At 34.0% G+C, this 13,483-nt stretch overlaps 1 protein-coding gene across 2 annotated transcripts in view; it reads left to right on the top strand.

Moving 5' to 3' along the window:
- The first annotated feature begins 703 nt into the window (after positions 1–703).
- LOC145693094 (ATP-dependent RNA helicase DDX55) overlaps positions 704–13,483 on the top strand; it is a 56,836-nt gene continuing 44,056 nt past the window's right edge. Inside the window, exons 1-3 of one of the 2 annotated variants that reach the window (XM_081768785.1) lie at positions 704–813; positions 1,780–1,912; positions 6,377–6,489. In XM_081768785.1, the coding sequence (XP_081624911.1) occupies positions 6,394–6,489 (96 nt within the window). In that variant the 5' untranslated portion in view covers positions 704–813; positions 1,780–1,912; positions 6,377–6,393. Of the gene's footprint in view, positions 814–997; positions 1,147–1,779; positions 1,913–6,376; positions 6,490–13,483 lie in introns of those variants that run through there. The other variant, XM_081768783.1, reaches the window with a different exon arrangement.

The raw sequence follows: 13,483 nt of genomic DNA, 5'->3' as shown, positions 1-13,483 counted from the left end.
CGGGTGAACTCCCATGTGAACGGAACTCGGGTCTCCTACGAAGGAGATGCATCACGAGAAAGCTCGAATAGTTGTTTGAATATGTTTTTCTACATTGTTTGCAGTTTTGCTGTATTATTGTTCTTAGGAATTTTATTTTGCTAGCCTTATTGGCTGGAAGCGTTAGTTGATTACAAGTTTCGGAAGTGGTTAGTCTATACCTCTCCTTAGTAGTCTAGTCGGTAGTGTGAACACTTTGGTGAAAGGTGTTTCGAGTTCGATTACTGGTGGGATAGCATTAAACGCATTCCAGTGGTTTGTATTCCACTTTAAACTGTAGAGTCAGATCTCACACAATCTCGGTGGTAAAATGGGCGCTAAACTTCAAAAGAAACATTAACAAATAAATGTAGATAGCCCATTTGTTCTCAAACTATTAATTAAAAATGAAATGGGAAGAATAAAGGTTTACAGGCAATTATAATTTACGTACGTATTAATTACATAATTCTAATAATTTTCGATGTTTTCTTACTAAGCTCCGCGTTTCAACCATGTAGAATACCATATATTAGCATTATTTAATATCAGAAATTTGGAAATCTAGATTGAAATCTATAGTTTTAAAGATAATAACAATTAACATAAAACATATACAAATCACACTCATATAACAGCAAAAAGGAGGTCAAGGTCACTACTGAGAGAGAACTAACTGAATCAAATTCATGACTTATTGTAGGCGTGAAACACAAGCCCAGTAGTTTCGGACCTCCCGATGTACCCAGTTTTCTACAATCGTATATATAGGAAGTGTGGGAAATAAGGGCGACTGTGAGTTACATTAAAGCTTACCTAATCATTTAATGTTGTGATTACTATAAAATATATTGGTATTAGGTCAATAAGGAAATTATTTTGCAATTTATCACTGCATATTTGTAAAGATTAATGTATTATTATTAATTACCTCAATAAATTGCATTTTAGCTAGTCCTTCTGGCTACAAACTTACTTTCATTGGAAGAATAATCGCCATTTTGGTTCTCAGTTAGGACCAAGTTTAGTAGTTTTGTGGACTAGCAAATGAATCGTGTTAATTCATGCTGATTTTTTTTATTCTCCGTAGTCAATTATGTACGGGAAGAGCATAGCATAGCTTATTAAGTACGTAACAAAATGTTTCAAGGAAGAAAATACACCAGAAGGAGGATGAATGATTTAAGAAATAAGATCTTATATGTGATAGTTCATAAATCACAATTTTTATTTCAACGATTGGAGTATACTTTTGAAATAGCACTTAAGTCAAGAAAGATGTCTTACTTTTTCGAGGTCTACTAAGTTTTCAAATCGATGCATCCATTCCTATTTTGTAAAACTTTTTTTTTTTTTTTTTTTTTTTTTTGAAGCATGAAACAGTTGTGATGTTATGAATGCTTCGTTATGGAATTTTTAATCCGTATGAATAACATTACTATACCGGTATACATTTTTCTTCTAAAAATGCCAGTATGGAAATGAATTGACTATAACATTATTTTATTTATAAAGAACAAAGCAAACGAAATTTGATGCACGAGCGTATTAAATGAATGAGTATTAAGGACTCAAAATGGCTATTATTTCTTTCTCGTGTTTGCTAATACGATGCGTAGCACTTTATATTAAATATTCTACATGTATGGAAATTAATGATTACGATTAATAATATGTAAAACAAAGTAATGCGATTTCCACAAAGATATTTCAAAATATTAAAATCTGATCCTATCCTCTTTTTATCTGATTTTGGCACAGAAAGAAGATTTTGGTTGGTGTGCGGGTGTGTACGAGCGCGAGGTGGAGGAAACGGATGATTCGCTGAGTGATCTATTCCTAATGAATATTTTAAATGTCATATTCAAAAATATGATCAACTAAGTTGAACAAGGTAATGTCTTTCAATCTATTTGCCGTGTTTTTCTTTCAAGTAATGGTATGGTCCGTAGATCATGACTTCGTGCTGTTTAGTGGTGCAAGGCGTATTGAGTACGCAACTAGTCTGTTTTGTAGTCACACTAGACAAAAAAAAAAAAAAAAAAAAAAAGCTTAAGTTTAACTATCCAGGTCAACTTTAGGCACACTACTCGAAATAATTGTTAAAAAATTAGGTAATAGTATACATGAGAACCCCCTGTCTTCCGTGCGCGAGGATACTTCATATTATATATTTATACGTTACCAAACTAAATCACTGCGTTGTCTTCATTATATGTGCTTAACATTCTATTTTTACTTTCTAGAATAAATTTTGTTGATTTCGATTCGAAAAATGTTAAATATTTTTAAATTTATATCATGATGCAGACCAAAATCCTTGTTGCATATAATGTAATGCGCTATAGCATATAAAGTACAAGGGCAAATAGGTACGTTCTTTTTTATTTTCGTATCAGTGGATAAATAAATGAAAGTGGGTTTGTTACCCCCTTTCTAAGTTCGTAGATACTCAATGAATAATCCCTAAAAGTATGAGCGTCCAGCTTCTTCTGGAACTCAGACGGTCTTACGTATACTATATCCAAAAAGTTATACTTTTCTGTGATTTTGTGGCCTATGTTTAGCAGAAGGGGTCCAGCTGTTTTCTCTAAAAAATGATATAATTTTGGTAATTTCTGTTCACATTCGGTTAGTTTAGGGTAGGGTTGGTTAGTTTAAGTTAGGTTAGGCTAGTTTAGGGTACGTTAGGTTAGTTTAGGTTATGTTACATTAGTGTAGGGATCCCGCATAATTTTCCAAAAAATGATAGAATTTCGCTTATTTCTACTAATATTACGTTAGTTTAGGTTAGCTTACGTTAGTTTATGTTAGGTTAGATTTGGTTACGTTATGTTACGTCTAAGTACTTGCGTCATTCATTTCTCCTGTAAATTTTGTGTTTTTTACGAGCTTCTGGACCCCTTGTACTAAACATACTCCGATTTTGTTTCTCTTCTCAAAATGATTTGCAAGTGCTGGTCTAGTTTAGGCACACCACATTTTGCAAAATTTATAGGTGAAATTCAATACTGCATGGAGAGACATACTTATAAGGAACACATTTCTGCAGTTGGCAGAATTAAATACAAAGTAATAAAGCTGTATTTTAGGTGACAGGTTTTTATTTTGGTAATTTCATTCATTTTATTCGATCAAAGTGATTTTGATCTTTTGGTTCCGTTTTTAAGAATGTATATTTTCTTTTAGATTCGTTACTGGTATTGAGTTACATGATAACTTACTGTTGATGTGTAGAATTAGGTTAGGAACTTATAACTAGTGATATTTAATGAGTTGTTCCAAGGAACTCGTTCCGTAGGAATCGATTCATTGAATGAAATGACCAAAGTGAAAACTTAACTTTTGGGTTTACAAATTTTGAGTTACTATTGTAAAATCATTACAGATGCTTTACGATGGATAAAGTAAATGAGTGCGTATGAATGATGTTATTAGATACTCTTTTCGGTGCAGGTTTACTGTGCGTATCCACACATTTTTGAAATATAAGAAACAAATTTGTAATGATATTTGGCAAAAGTGCACAATGAGCAAATCATTCACAGGAACCGACACCTAACCTAACATGTTACGTACAAATAACAGTGATTCTATTCCTCTAATACCACATCCTGTGTCAGAAATCAATTATGCTGCTCAGAGTGCACTCTTGGGGCCGTGGTGGCTCAGTGGTAGAGCGTTCACCTCTGGTGAATGGGGTCCTTGGTTCTATCCTTGCTGAGCTTTGTGGTGTACAAACACGGTGTGCGTGACTCGAGGTTCTCCCGTTTCTTCTCATTTGCTTCATTTCATTCATTTCTCATCATCACCGTCTCCATCAGCCTAACCGGGATAACCCTGGGATGTAAAATGATTTCATTTCATCTTCAAAGTGCACTTTTACCTAATATTCTTAATAGATTAGTGTGTAAAATGTAAACATATTTTGTTCTTACCTATGAGGTGCGTATCTACGTAAAAATACATTAATGAAAGTTGAACCTGTTATGCATGGATTCACCAATAAGGCACCTGGTAATCACAGTATACAGAGTAAAGTGAAGTGAAATATCTAAAGTCAAAATGCTAACTGTGGAATATACGTTAGTAATATGTTAGGTTACTTTGGAACACAATAATCGGTATATTACCTATAACGTCTTTAGTAACGCACAAATACATAAATTCAACACGTAAGGTAAGTAATTCTATGCCATACACAGTGTTTGCGCTTTCATCGTTTAAGTGTAGGCCCTATATCCACCTTCGTTCTCGCGCCTGCTCCCTACGTTTACACCTCACCCTTTTGCTCGGTTCTCCTGCTGTGTTTCTGCTCTGACACGGGTAAATAGCATTCGTGCAATTTAGTGGCCACCTAGCACAATTTAGTTAGTGTATTTTGCACGATAGTTCCTATCATGCACAGTATATGTACGTATACTGAAACCCCTCCAAATTGAATCTATACTGTGGAATGGAAGTCCACACCCTCAAAATGATTGTTTAATATACAAAAAGTTGATTTACTGAGAAAGATATATATGCATGCAATGAATTTATGTATGAATCCGTACAATAAATCTGCACCCTATTTTCCACTGGCGATGTATTTCTGCACTGTGTATTATGTTTACAAGTGTAGTGTTCCTAGTTTGAACCTATGACAAGTGCTATTGAAACTTATCATTGTGAAAACTTACGTATTTTCACTATCCTCTCATGACACTGTACAAATATCTGTTGGAGTATGAGACTTAAGATTTATTTGAATATGCCAAGACAAGGACTAAACATTAAAAGAAACTGCTCAGAGTCTTGAAGACAGTTATGAAGAGTGTGGTCACCCAATCAGTAGTGACGAATTTTTTTTCTTGGGTAAATGTGTGGCATACTGTCCCTTTTATTGGCGCTTATTGATCTTCCTTAGAATAGGTAACGTTTAGAGATGCCAGAATAAATAGTTGTTCAAATATTGCAAAGTTACGATGTGGAAATAGGAAGTAACATTTATTTTCAGTGTAGTTTCATATTGCATATCTGGAGATGAAAATAGCATAAAAGCGAAAATGAAACACATTCATTGCCTTTGTGAAAAAATATTATCATGTCTCATATTTCTCAACGTGACACTAATAGCTTTTCAGCAGATCTGCAGTTAATCGTTCAACGAGTTCATATACATTGGTAACTTTCTAGTACGAGAAAGAGACAGAAGAACACGGACTTAGCCTTGGGATCAGAAAAAAACAGTCAATATTCGCGAATGAAACAATTGGTTTTTATTAGACCACCGGAGTGTAACTTTTTTTCACCAGAGTACTTAAGGATTAATTGGTGTTTGATCCATACTGTAAGGTTCAACAGTCAAGATTTTGAATAGTGCTTGCGGCGCCCTGTTTTTTCGGCCTGGATGCGTTAGAATAAATTTATAGTCATAGGGACTTCAGAAAGTTTCTTCTGACCTAGGTGCCAGTTCTGAAAACCATGAGCACAATATATAGTCCCAATTAGTTACATAAACCTACATGTTTTGGTCTTAAATTATAGTAGGTTATACTGTTAAAAGTACAAACTTACCTTATGCGGACTACGCCTTAAAGCAACAGCAATTGAAGGCTTTATAGGTGAAGTTTTACAAAGCAGAGTCCATGTATATGTCTTGTAGTTTAGTTACCGAACTACCAGTTGTCCACTTTTCTAAATGAATCAAAATCCTATAATGACGAGCTTTTCGTACAGTTATTATAATTTATTTTTAATCACCTAAGCACATAAAAATCAGAATTAATAGTAGGTAAAAATTGGGAATTGATATGAACGGCAGCTAGGCGGCAGACTCGTATTTCCAGTCATCATGACAACTTGGCGACCGGACTTTTGGGAGCTCTGTTCATGAGAGTAGACAATATTTTTCCTGTCTTTTACAACTCCACTAATGAAAACGTAATATTTGTTTTTCTACCAGTTTCATTGTACGAAGGTTGCTCAAATCTGAATTTACTGAACAGTAGTGCTGTTCATTGTTGAGAAAGCGGATAAATTTATTTTGGAAATTAAATCTTTAAGTTTTACGTCCCACGGCTAAAGGAGACAGTGATAATGAGAAATAAATAAAATGGTGGAATGAAGAAAGTGGGAGGAAACGGGAAAACCCACTAGCACGGTGTTTGTCCACCACAAAGTCCACACAGCGCGTGCTGGGATCGAACCAGTAATTTATTTTCCACTTAACTTGTGTTGAGATTTGAGTAATCTTTGAAAAACGAAAACCAGGAAAAGAACTTGTGTTGAAGAAATGGTTTAAATATAAAAGTAGATATTGTCAAATTTAACTGTATATATAGTTTCAGTAATAAATTGTTTTATTATCTTACAGACTGAAATGATAGCCACATGGAAACCAAGTGGGATCAGTTAAAAGTAAAGTTAAGTGATTCAGTTTTGAAAACTGTTCAAGAATTAGGATTTTCCCATTTAACTCCAGTACAAGTAAGAATATTGCTTCTCTTTATTTAAGTTAAGTTTAAAACAACCGTAATTTTACAACGCATGTTCGCAATCTGTAGTGTATTTTGTTCTGTATCTTCACAAACTTTGGTACAAACCTCGGCCATAAATACAAAATAAATGCTGAAAATTTTAGGGTAATTTTTCGGGGAACGGGCAGAATGACTGGAGGACATAATGGCAAGAGGACAAAATGGCAGGCGGACGAAATAGCAGGAAGTTAATTTGAATTGTCGGGTTTTGAACTATTTTGTTTCTTACTTGGTAAATGAAGATTTCAACATAAATTTTCGATTTATTCATTATGTTCCAAAATTCGAACTGCTAATAATATTTCAATTCTAATTGACAGTCATCTACAAACACTTTACTATTGCAAGCTTTCTATTCATACCAACAGTGTCTTAATGAAAGAAATTAGTTTTAATCGTTTTCTTTTTTATATATGTTATTTAAGATATTTTCGGGTATTACTAGAAGGAAGCAGCTTTTATCTTTATTTCTCACTGTGATCTGTATTAAAAATTATGTTCGTAATCATTAAAAAAAAAAAAAAAAAAAAAAAAAATAGTGGAAAAAAGTGAAATAGATTTGAGGACAATAAAAGTGTATTTGTTTAAATAGTTAACTTCTAGCTCTCTCTCTCTCTCTCTCTCTCTCTCTCTCTCTCTGTTTTTCTCACTCTCGCATTGGTTCAAGCAGGCCAATCAAAAAGTAAGCAACAAAAATAAATTTCCTCAAATAAAATTTCAATTGCCTCCAAGTCCCTTTCACTTTCCTTCCGACTAACTTCTTTGTTTACAAAATAAATATTTATCTTCACGGAAAATGGAAAATTTGAAAAATAAATACGGTAACTTGTTTCTGATTCGCTAAAAGGGAGCCAAATTAAAATTAATCATTTCAGAAGAAAATAGGGAAAGGATTTTTGGTTTCCCCTTACTTTGGTAACGGTTAGTTTGGGTAACTGTTATCAGTGACTGTTAGTGTATCATGGAGATATTAGCATCTAACAGAGGAGGTGAAAAGATTTTTTATTTCGGATATTCGTACAAGAGACAATTAGTATTGAAGAATAGTATACGATGGAGGTGTGCTGATAGAGGCAAGTATAAGTGTCAAGCTGTATTAATAACTTATTTGGATAAAACTTATCCAAATTCTGCTTGTGAACACTCGCATCATTATTTTCTGGTGACTGTCTCTAGTATTTTTAAGTCTATAAAATATGCATAGGGACAAATTCAAGGGAAGCTCGGGGCAAAAATCATCGGAGGAAACAAATTGTAGAGTACTCGCAAGAAACACTAGAACTTTCGGTAGACATAGGATCTCCCTTTTTCAAAATATAGGGTATGATTAATTGTATATATGTCATATGATTAATTGTATATATGTCATATGCAATTTGATAAGGTAATAGTATGAACACATGAAAGAGCATTTATCAACGTTTAAAGATACGCAAGTCATTACACAATTTACTTCAATAATAACTATGATTTAAATGTCGTTATATCAATCTTTCGTGGACTCGTTGTAACCTGGAAGAATTCTGATAAATTCTACGTGAAACTAAGACGGAAATTAGGACACATTTTGTACATAAATTTACAAAACTAGACGAGACAATTTTGATTTGAGACAGGACTTTTACAAACATTTACGACACGAGACGAGAAAACCTGAATTCTCATTTCGTCTTGAGGGCAACGCTATAAGCAAGCAAGTTAGAAATCAAATATGCACGATCATGGTTCCTTTAAGCTGCACTAAGCTGTAAATATACCCAATATCGCATTGGGGGTGAACGGGGAGCGATTAAAGTGGAATGCCTGATAATTTAAGGTTCTTCATAACTCCAGTGAAATTCAGAAAAAAAATCTCTGAATTACGAAAAAAAAGAAAACATACAAAATACATTTTTTCAGGGTAACTCTTGTAGCCATTATGTTATTATAAGATTAATGCTACTTCTGAAACTGATTTGATTGAATTTGTATTTGGATAACGAAACCACTTTCATAAGTTTTTCAAAGTATCAAGTTTGAGAAGAACGAAATTTCTCTTCCACTGTTTTTATCTCATTGCTCATAGATACCAGTGATGAAATAATTGGTCGAAAATCACGCGGCCGCATCTTACATCAATTCATGAAGAAAATTAGTTCTAATATTAGATACGTAAGTTCAGTATTAACAAACAAACAAACAAACAAAAAAACCGTTTGCAACCATGCGTAGCACATTTTAATACTTACACTTAAAATAAAAATATGACTGGATAAAGACGATTGCCTTTGTCTTTGAATTTCATAGGTGAATAACAATATAGGGCTTTTCAGATAGAGGAGGGGGAGGGGCAGGTTTTATTAAACAAGATCGTACATCTAATATGTTTTAACTATAGGCAACTTGTACTTGCAGGATAAACTCAGTCTTCTGAAGTTAAACGACAAATACCATTAAGATGTTCAAGAGAATAACGTATCAGCATTATTCCATACTACAGGCACAAAGATACCACTAGGTTCCAAAGTTTCAAAATTATATTGTGTGTGAAAGCAGTGAGTAGATTTAATTCTTTGTCATATGATAGCTAGACCCTGAGAGAAATTCAGAGGGAGTCCACGGGAAAATTCTTTCGTCATAAATAAACGTTGTACTACTTAGAATTATTATAAGACCAAGATATCAATTGGAAGAAGGTTACAAAGAAATAAATTTAAGAAAAAAGTTAAGACATGGATAACTGATATTTACTCTCTTTTACGCTCTTGGTTCGATTTAGCTGTATTTATATACTTTTGAGATTTGTGGTAGAAATGAATAATTAGAGAACCGTTACAAATACAATAGGTAAAACCTAAAAATACGAGCCCTAGGAGTTATAACTTTTTCCAAATTAACTTCCTGCCATTCTGTCCTTCTGCCATTTCGTCCGCTGCCATTTTGTCCACTGCCATTTCGTCCGCTGCCATTTTGTCCTCTTGCCTTTATTTCTTGCCATTATGTCCCCTGCCAGTTTGTCCTCCTGCCATTCTGTCCTAAATGCAATTTTTCTTGCTTTATTTAGTAGACATCGTAGTTAAAATTTGCATTACATTTTTCGAACTGAGCATAATTTAGGTATTGCTTATATTACATACCGAATATATTAATACTTTAGTTAATACTGATGTTAATGCGAATTTGTGTTTGTAAAATGATTTCCTAAACATAAAATCCACTTAAATTCTCTAGACCGGCACACTGGTTTGTTCGTGTAAATTATTCTTGTGATTTACGGCAAGAATTCACATATTACATGAATGATATGCAAGGAAAGAATAGAGTACTTCTATGTAACTTATTGTGTATGCAAATTTGAAGCAGCTTGCAACCGATTACTCCAAGACCAACATAATTCATACATGCGTTTGGCATGTGGCGTTACTCAAGTCAAAAGTGAAAAAAATCCTAATAAATAAAAATTCTTTCGTGAAGTGGCCACATCGCCCTATTACAAAAAGAGGGAAAAATGCGCCTGCTATATATTTCCACTGGGATGTTTGCGCCCTAAAATTTAACTTGTTTTTGTATCGTGTAAAGTAGGTCGCCCTCACACTTGAATCAGGCTTGCCTTTTGTCGTCTCAGGGATTGTTACTTCATCCATTATCATATCACCAACTAAGCGAAAAAATTCAATTTTAGTTCACTAAAGGGCAATCCATACGAATACAATTTTCATTATACTACAATATTTACAATAAAAGTGTAAGTTAATATATATATATAATTAAACTATGTGAGTATAATTTAATCTGTACAAGGCTGTTTGGCTCTACCCATATATCTCTGTCCATAATCCTTGCGAGCTGTTTGGCTTTTCAGGACATAAAATATAGAAAAGTACCCTAAGACGGGGTTACTTTGCTCAAAATATGTAAAGAGCTGCACAGTCCTCTGTCGGTAAAACCATGAACTGTAAAGAGAAAGTTTCAACTGCCACCGTAAGATAAAACATATAACTGTATTTTGACTATAATATTGGCGGTTAACTTCATTTCTAATTAGCGGGAGGGTTTGTTGTTGTAGAGGTATAGAAACCAATCACTGTAAAGACCGACAAAATTCGAAAGATATCACGTACAAGAATTTCCGTCAAAGTTAAGTCAGTTTCGTAGAATACTACTGTGCATAATAGGACTTTGAAACAATAGTTGAAATTGCAGTGTGAAACGTTTTGAAGTCATAAATAAATAAATAAAATTGGGAGAAAGCGGTTTCAGCCTCTGATCGGAATTACTTTGCACCGGTCCAAAGTAACCCCTTAGATAGGAAATTACTACTGCTGGTACCTCCTGCCTTCTAATTTTAGGTAAATTTCCTAGTTAGGTAGATGCCGGAATTGATTTCTTGCTGGAAAATAAATTACGAACAGTGGCTGAATCAGAAAATTAGTTTGAGAGGAGCTTCACTCAGAAAAGCTTTTTTAATTACTGGACTTTTGGGGGGCTTGAAGCTTATACGCATAGAAATGACTAATATTAGATTTTTACTGATTCGTTTGGGATGATATTCTCGGACATAAAGAGCAACCAAGGCAAATCAGTTCACGGGAATTTTTTTCTGTTCCTGAGTTGGCATTTTTGTGGGGCATATGATAAACTATCAGAATGTGGTTCCTGTGCCGGTACCAGAAAATACATAATTTTCTTTAAAAATATCGATAATTCATACTAAGTACTGGCACCAGTACCATCATTCTATGTAATATCAATATTTGTAGACTGCATGCACTTTTGTGTAGGAAGTGAATTTTATAAATACTGAAGGGAAAACATTGCACAGAAACATTATGTTCGTATGTTGAACGTACCTTTTTTTTTTTTTTTTTTTTTTGGCACTCTATGTGGTGCAAAGTAGTCTCAATTATGGAGTTACTTTGCACCAAAGCTTATATTTCAATAACTATGATCATACTGAATGTATGTCTAGCTATTATATGTTTAAAATTCAATGTTCTAAAACATTATGTTTGTAAGTTACATGCGATTTCCTTTAAAATTCCTTAAATCTTGTGCAAAGTAACCCCATCTTACGGTAACTGTAAAGTGAATGTAAAATCATTTCAGTAATATTATCAAGAAAACTATGTGCAATATGTTTTCTTACAGAAATTACCCTTCAAACACACAATTGTGTTGATCCGTTGTGTTCGTTTGGCTTATAATTGAAGTTTATTCTCTCCAAGCTATCACAATCAATCCAAGCTATCAATGAAAATAAATCCCAGGTGGCACGGCTGTGGGAAGGATTGTTTACTCTGTAATGTCCGCCCCTCTGAGCAGGTGCGTGAGCTCGAATAAGGCTTTTTATTTCACAGGGCGCAAACTTCCCGGTGCAGATACATCGCGGGCGCAAACTTCCCGGTGCAGGTACATCGCGGGCGCAATTTTCCCGCTTCTTGAGGTAGGGCGCAAAATTTTCGACACCGTTTTGAGTTGTTATGAGTCTTCCTTAATTGCTCTACACATGTGGACGACCTAACAGCGCCAGATTAGGAATTGAGTTTTTATTTCCATTGAAAATATGAAAATTTACAAAATATTAATATCAAGATTAATAAAATATTATTTGGCCTTTACCAATTAGCTTCAGTCATATTACAATATTGCAGTTTCGGAAATTAACACTCTGTTTTCGTTTTCTCACGTACAGCCTGCACATGTATTAAAAGCGACTCAAAGAATTAACTGGTACAGATGATATTTCAATAACCATGATGAGGAAAATCCTATCGCATGTATTTAATCCTATCACTGACATATTTAATTACTCTCTTTCCACAGATACTTTCCCACAGTATGGAAACTCGTAAGGTCCGCCCACTTCCAAAAAAGAACAACGTTGACCATATTGCAGATTACCGTCCTATCAGTGTCCTTCCCGTGCTTTCTAAAGTTTTTGAATATCTTGTAAATGATCAAATTCGGGAATACTTAATAACAAATAATTTATTGGATACATTTCAATCTGGTTTTCCAAGTAATCATAGCACATGCACTACGCTAGTAAACGTAGTGGATGATATAAGATTGGCTATTGATAACAGAAAACTGACACTCTTTACTTGATTATAGTAAGACATTTTAAAAGATTGGTTTTACATATTACTTCAGAAATTAACATTATTGTTTAATTTTTCTAAATCAGTGGTTAAAAGGTTCACTCTTACCTTCACCAACGTAAACAAAGAGTAGTGATCAATAGGGTTGGCAAAAACCATGTTTTTTATTAAAAAAAAAAAACCCTTTTTTGTTTGTTTAAACCAGGTTTTCTTGATCTAAATAATTTGCTCTATGTATTTATATCACATATGGACAGAAATAAGTTTGTTTCGCCTTGGTGTTATTATGCAACAACCGGGTTATGCAGGGAGGGTCACATAAGCTTAAAGCGGAATCCAAACCGCTTCTCGGCTTACATCCGACAGAAATGTCCTCCATTTGAACTTGAAACCGGGACTAATTGGCCACAAATGCGATACGTCTGCCGACTCACTCACGAAGGGCTCCTGATAAAAATACATTGTACTCATCTTTACATACTTGTTAATATAATTGTCAAGTGTCATTTTAGGACAAGTGAAGGATAAACAGTTGCACAAGTGAACCATTATACAGAATTACATATGGACAATTTCGAAATACTGCAGAGCACAGAAGAACTAATTTAGTCCAAATTTGTTCACTACAACTTTTATTAGTCCAAGTTAAAGAAATATAACGACTTAATTTGCATATCAGTAAGAAAAGTGAATAAAAATACGAATTATTTGAGTCCACTTTGGCTCTGACCCATTTATACATAAATAGATACCAAAGATACTTCTGATTTCAATAAATGCCTCTCGTAGGGTTTGTATGACCCCCTCCCCAAAAGTACGGCATTTCGATGTATTTTATCAATAGTAAACATTATTAAAACGAAA

This window comes from Thermobia domestica, chromosome 8 (genome assembly GCF_964235325.1).
Source record: "Thermobia domestica chromosome 8, izTheDome1.hap1.1, whole genome shotgun sequence".
Lineage (NCBI taxonomy): Eukaryota > Metazoa > Arthropoda > Insecta > Zygentoma > Lepismatidae > Thermobia > Thermobia domestica.
This window is presented reverse-complemented; position numbering and strand designations above follow the sequence as displayed.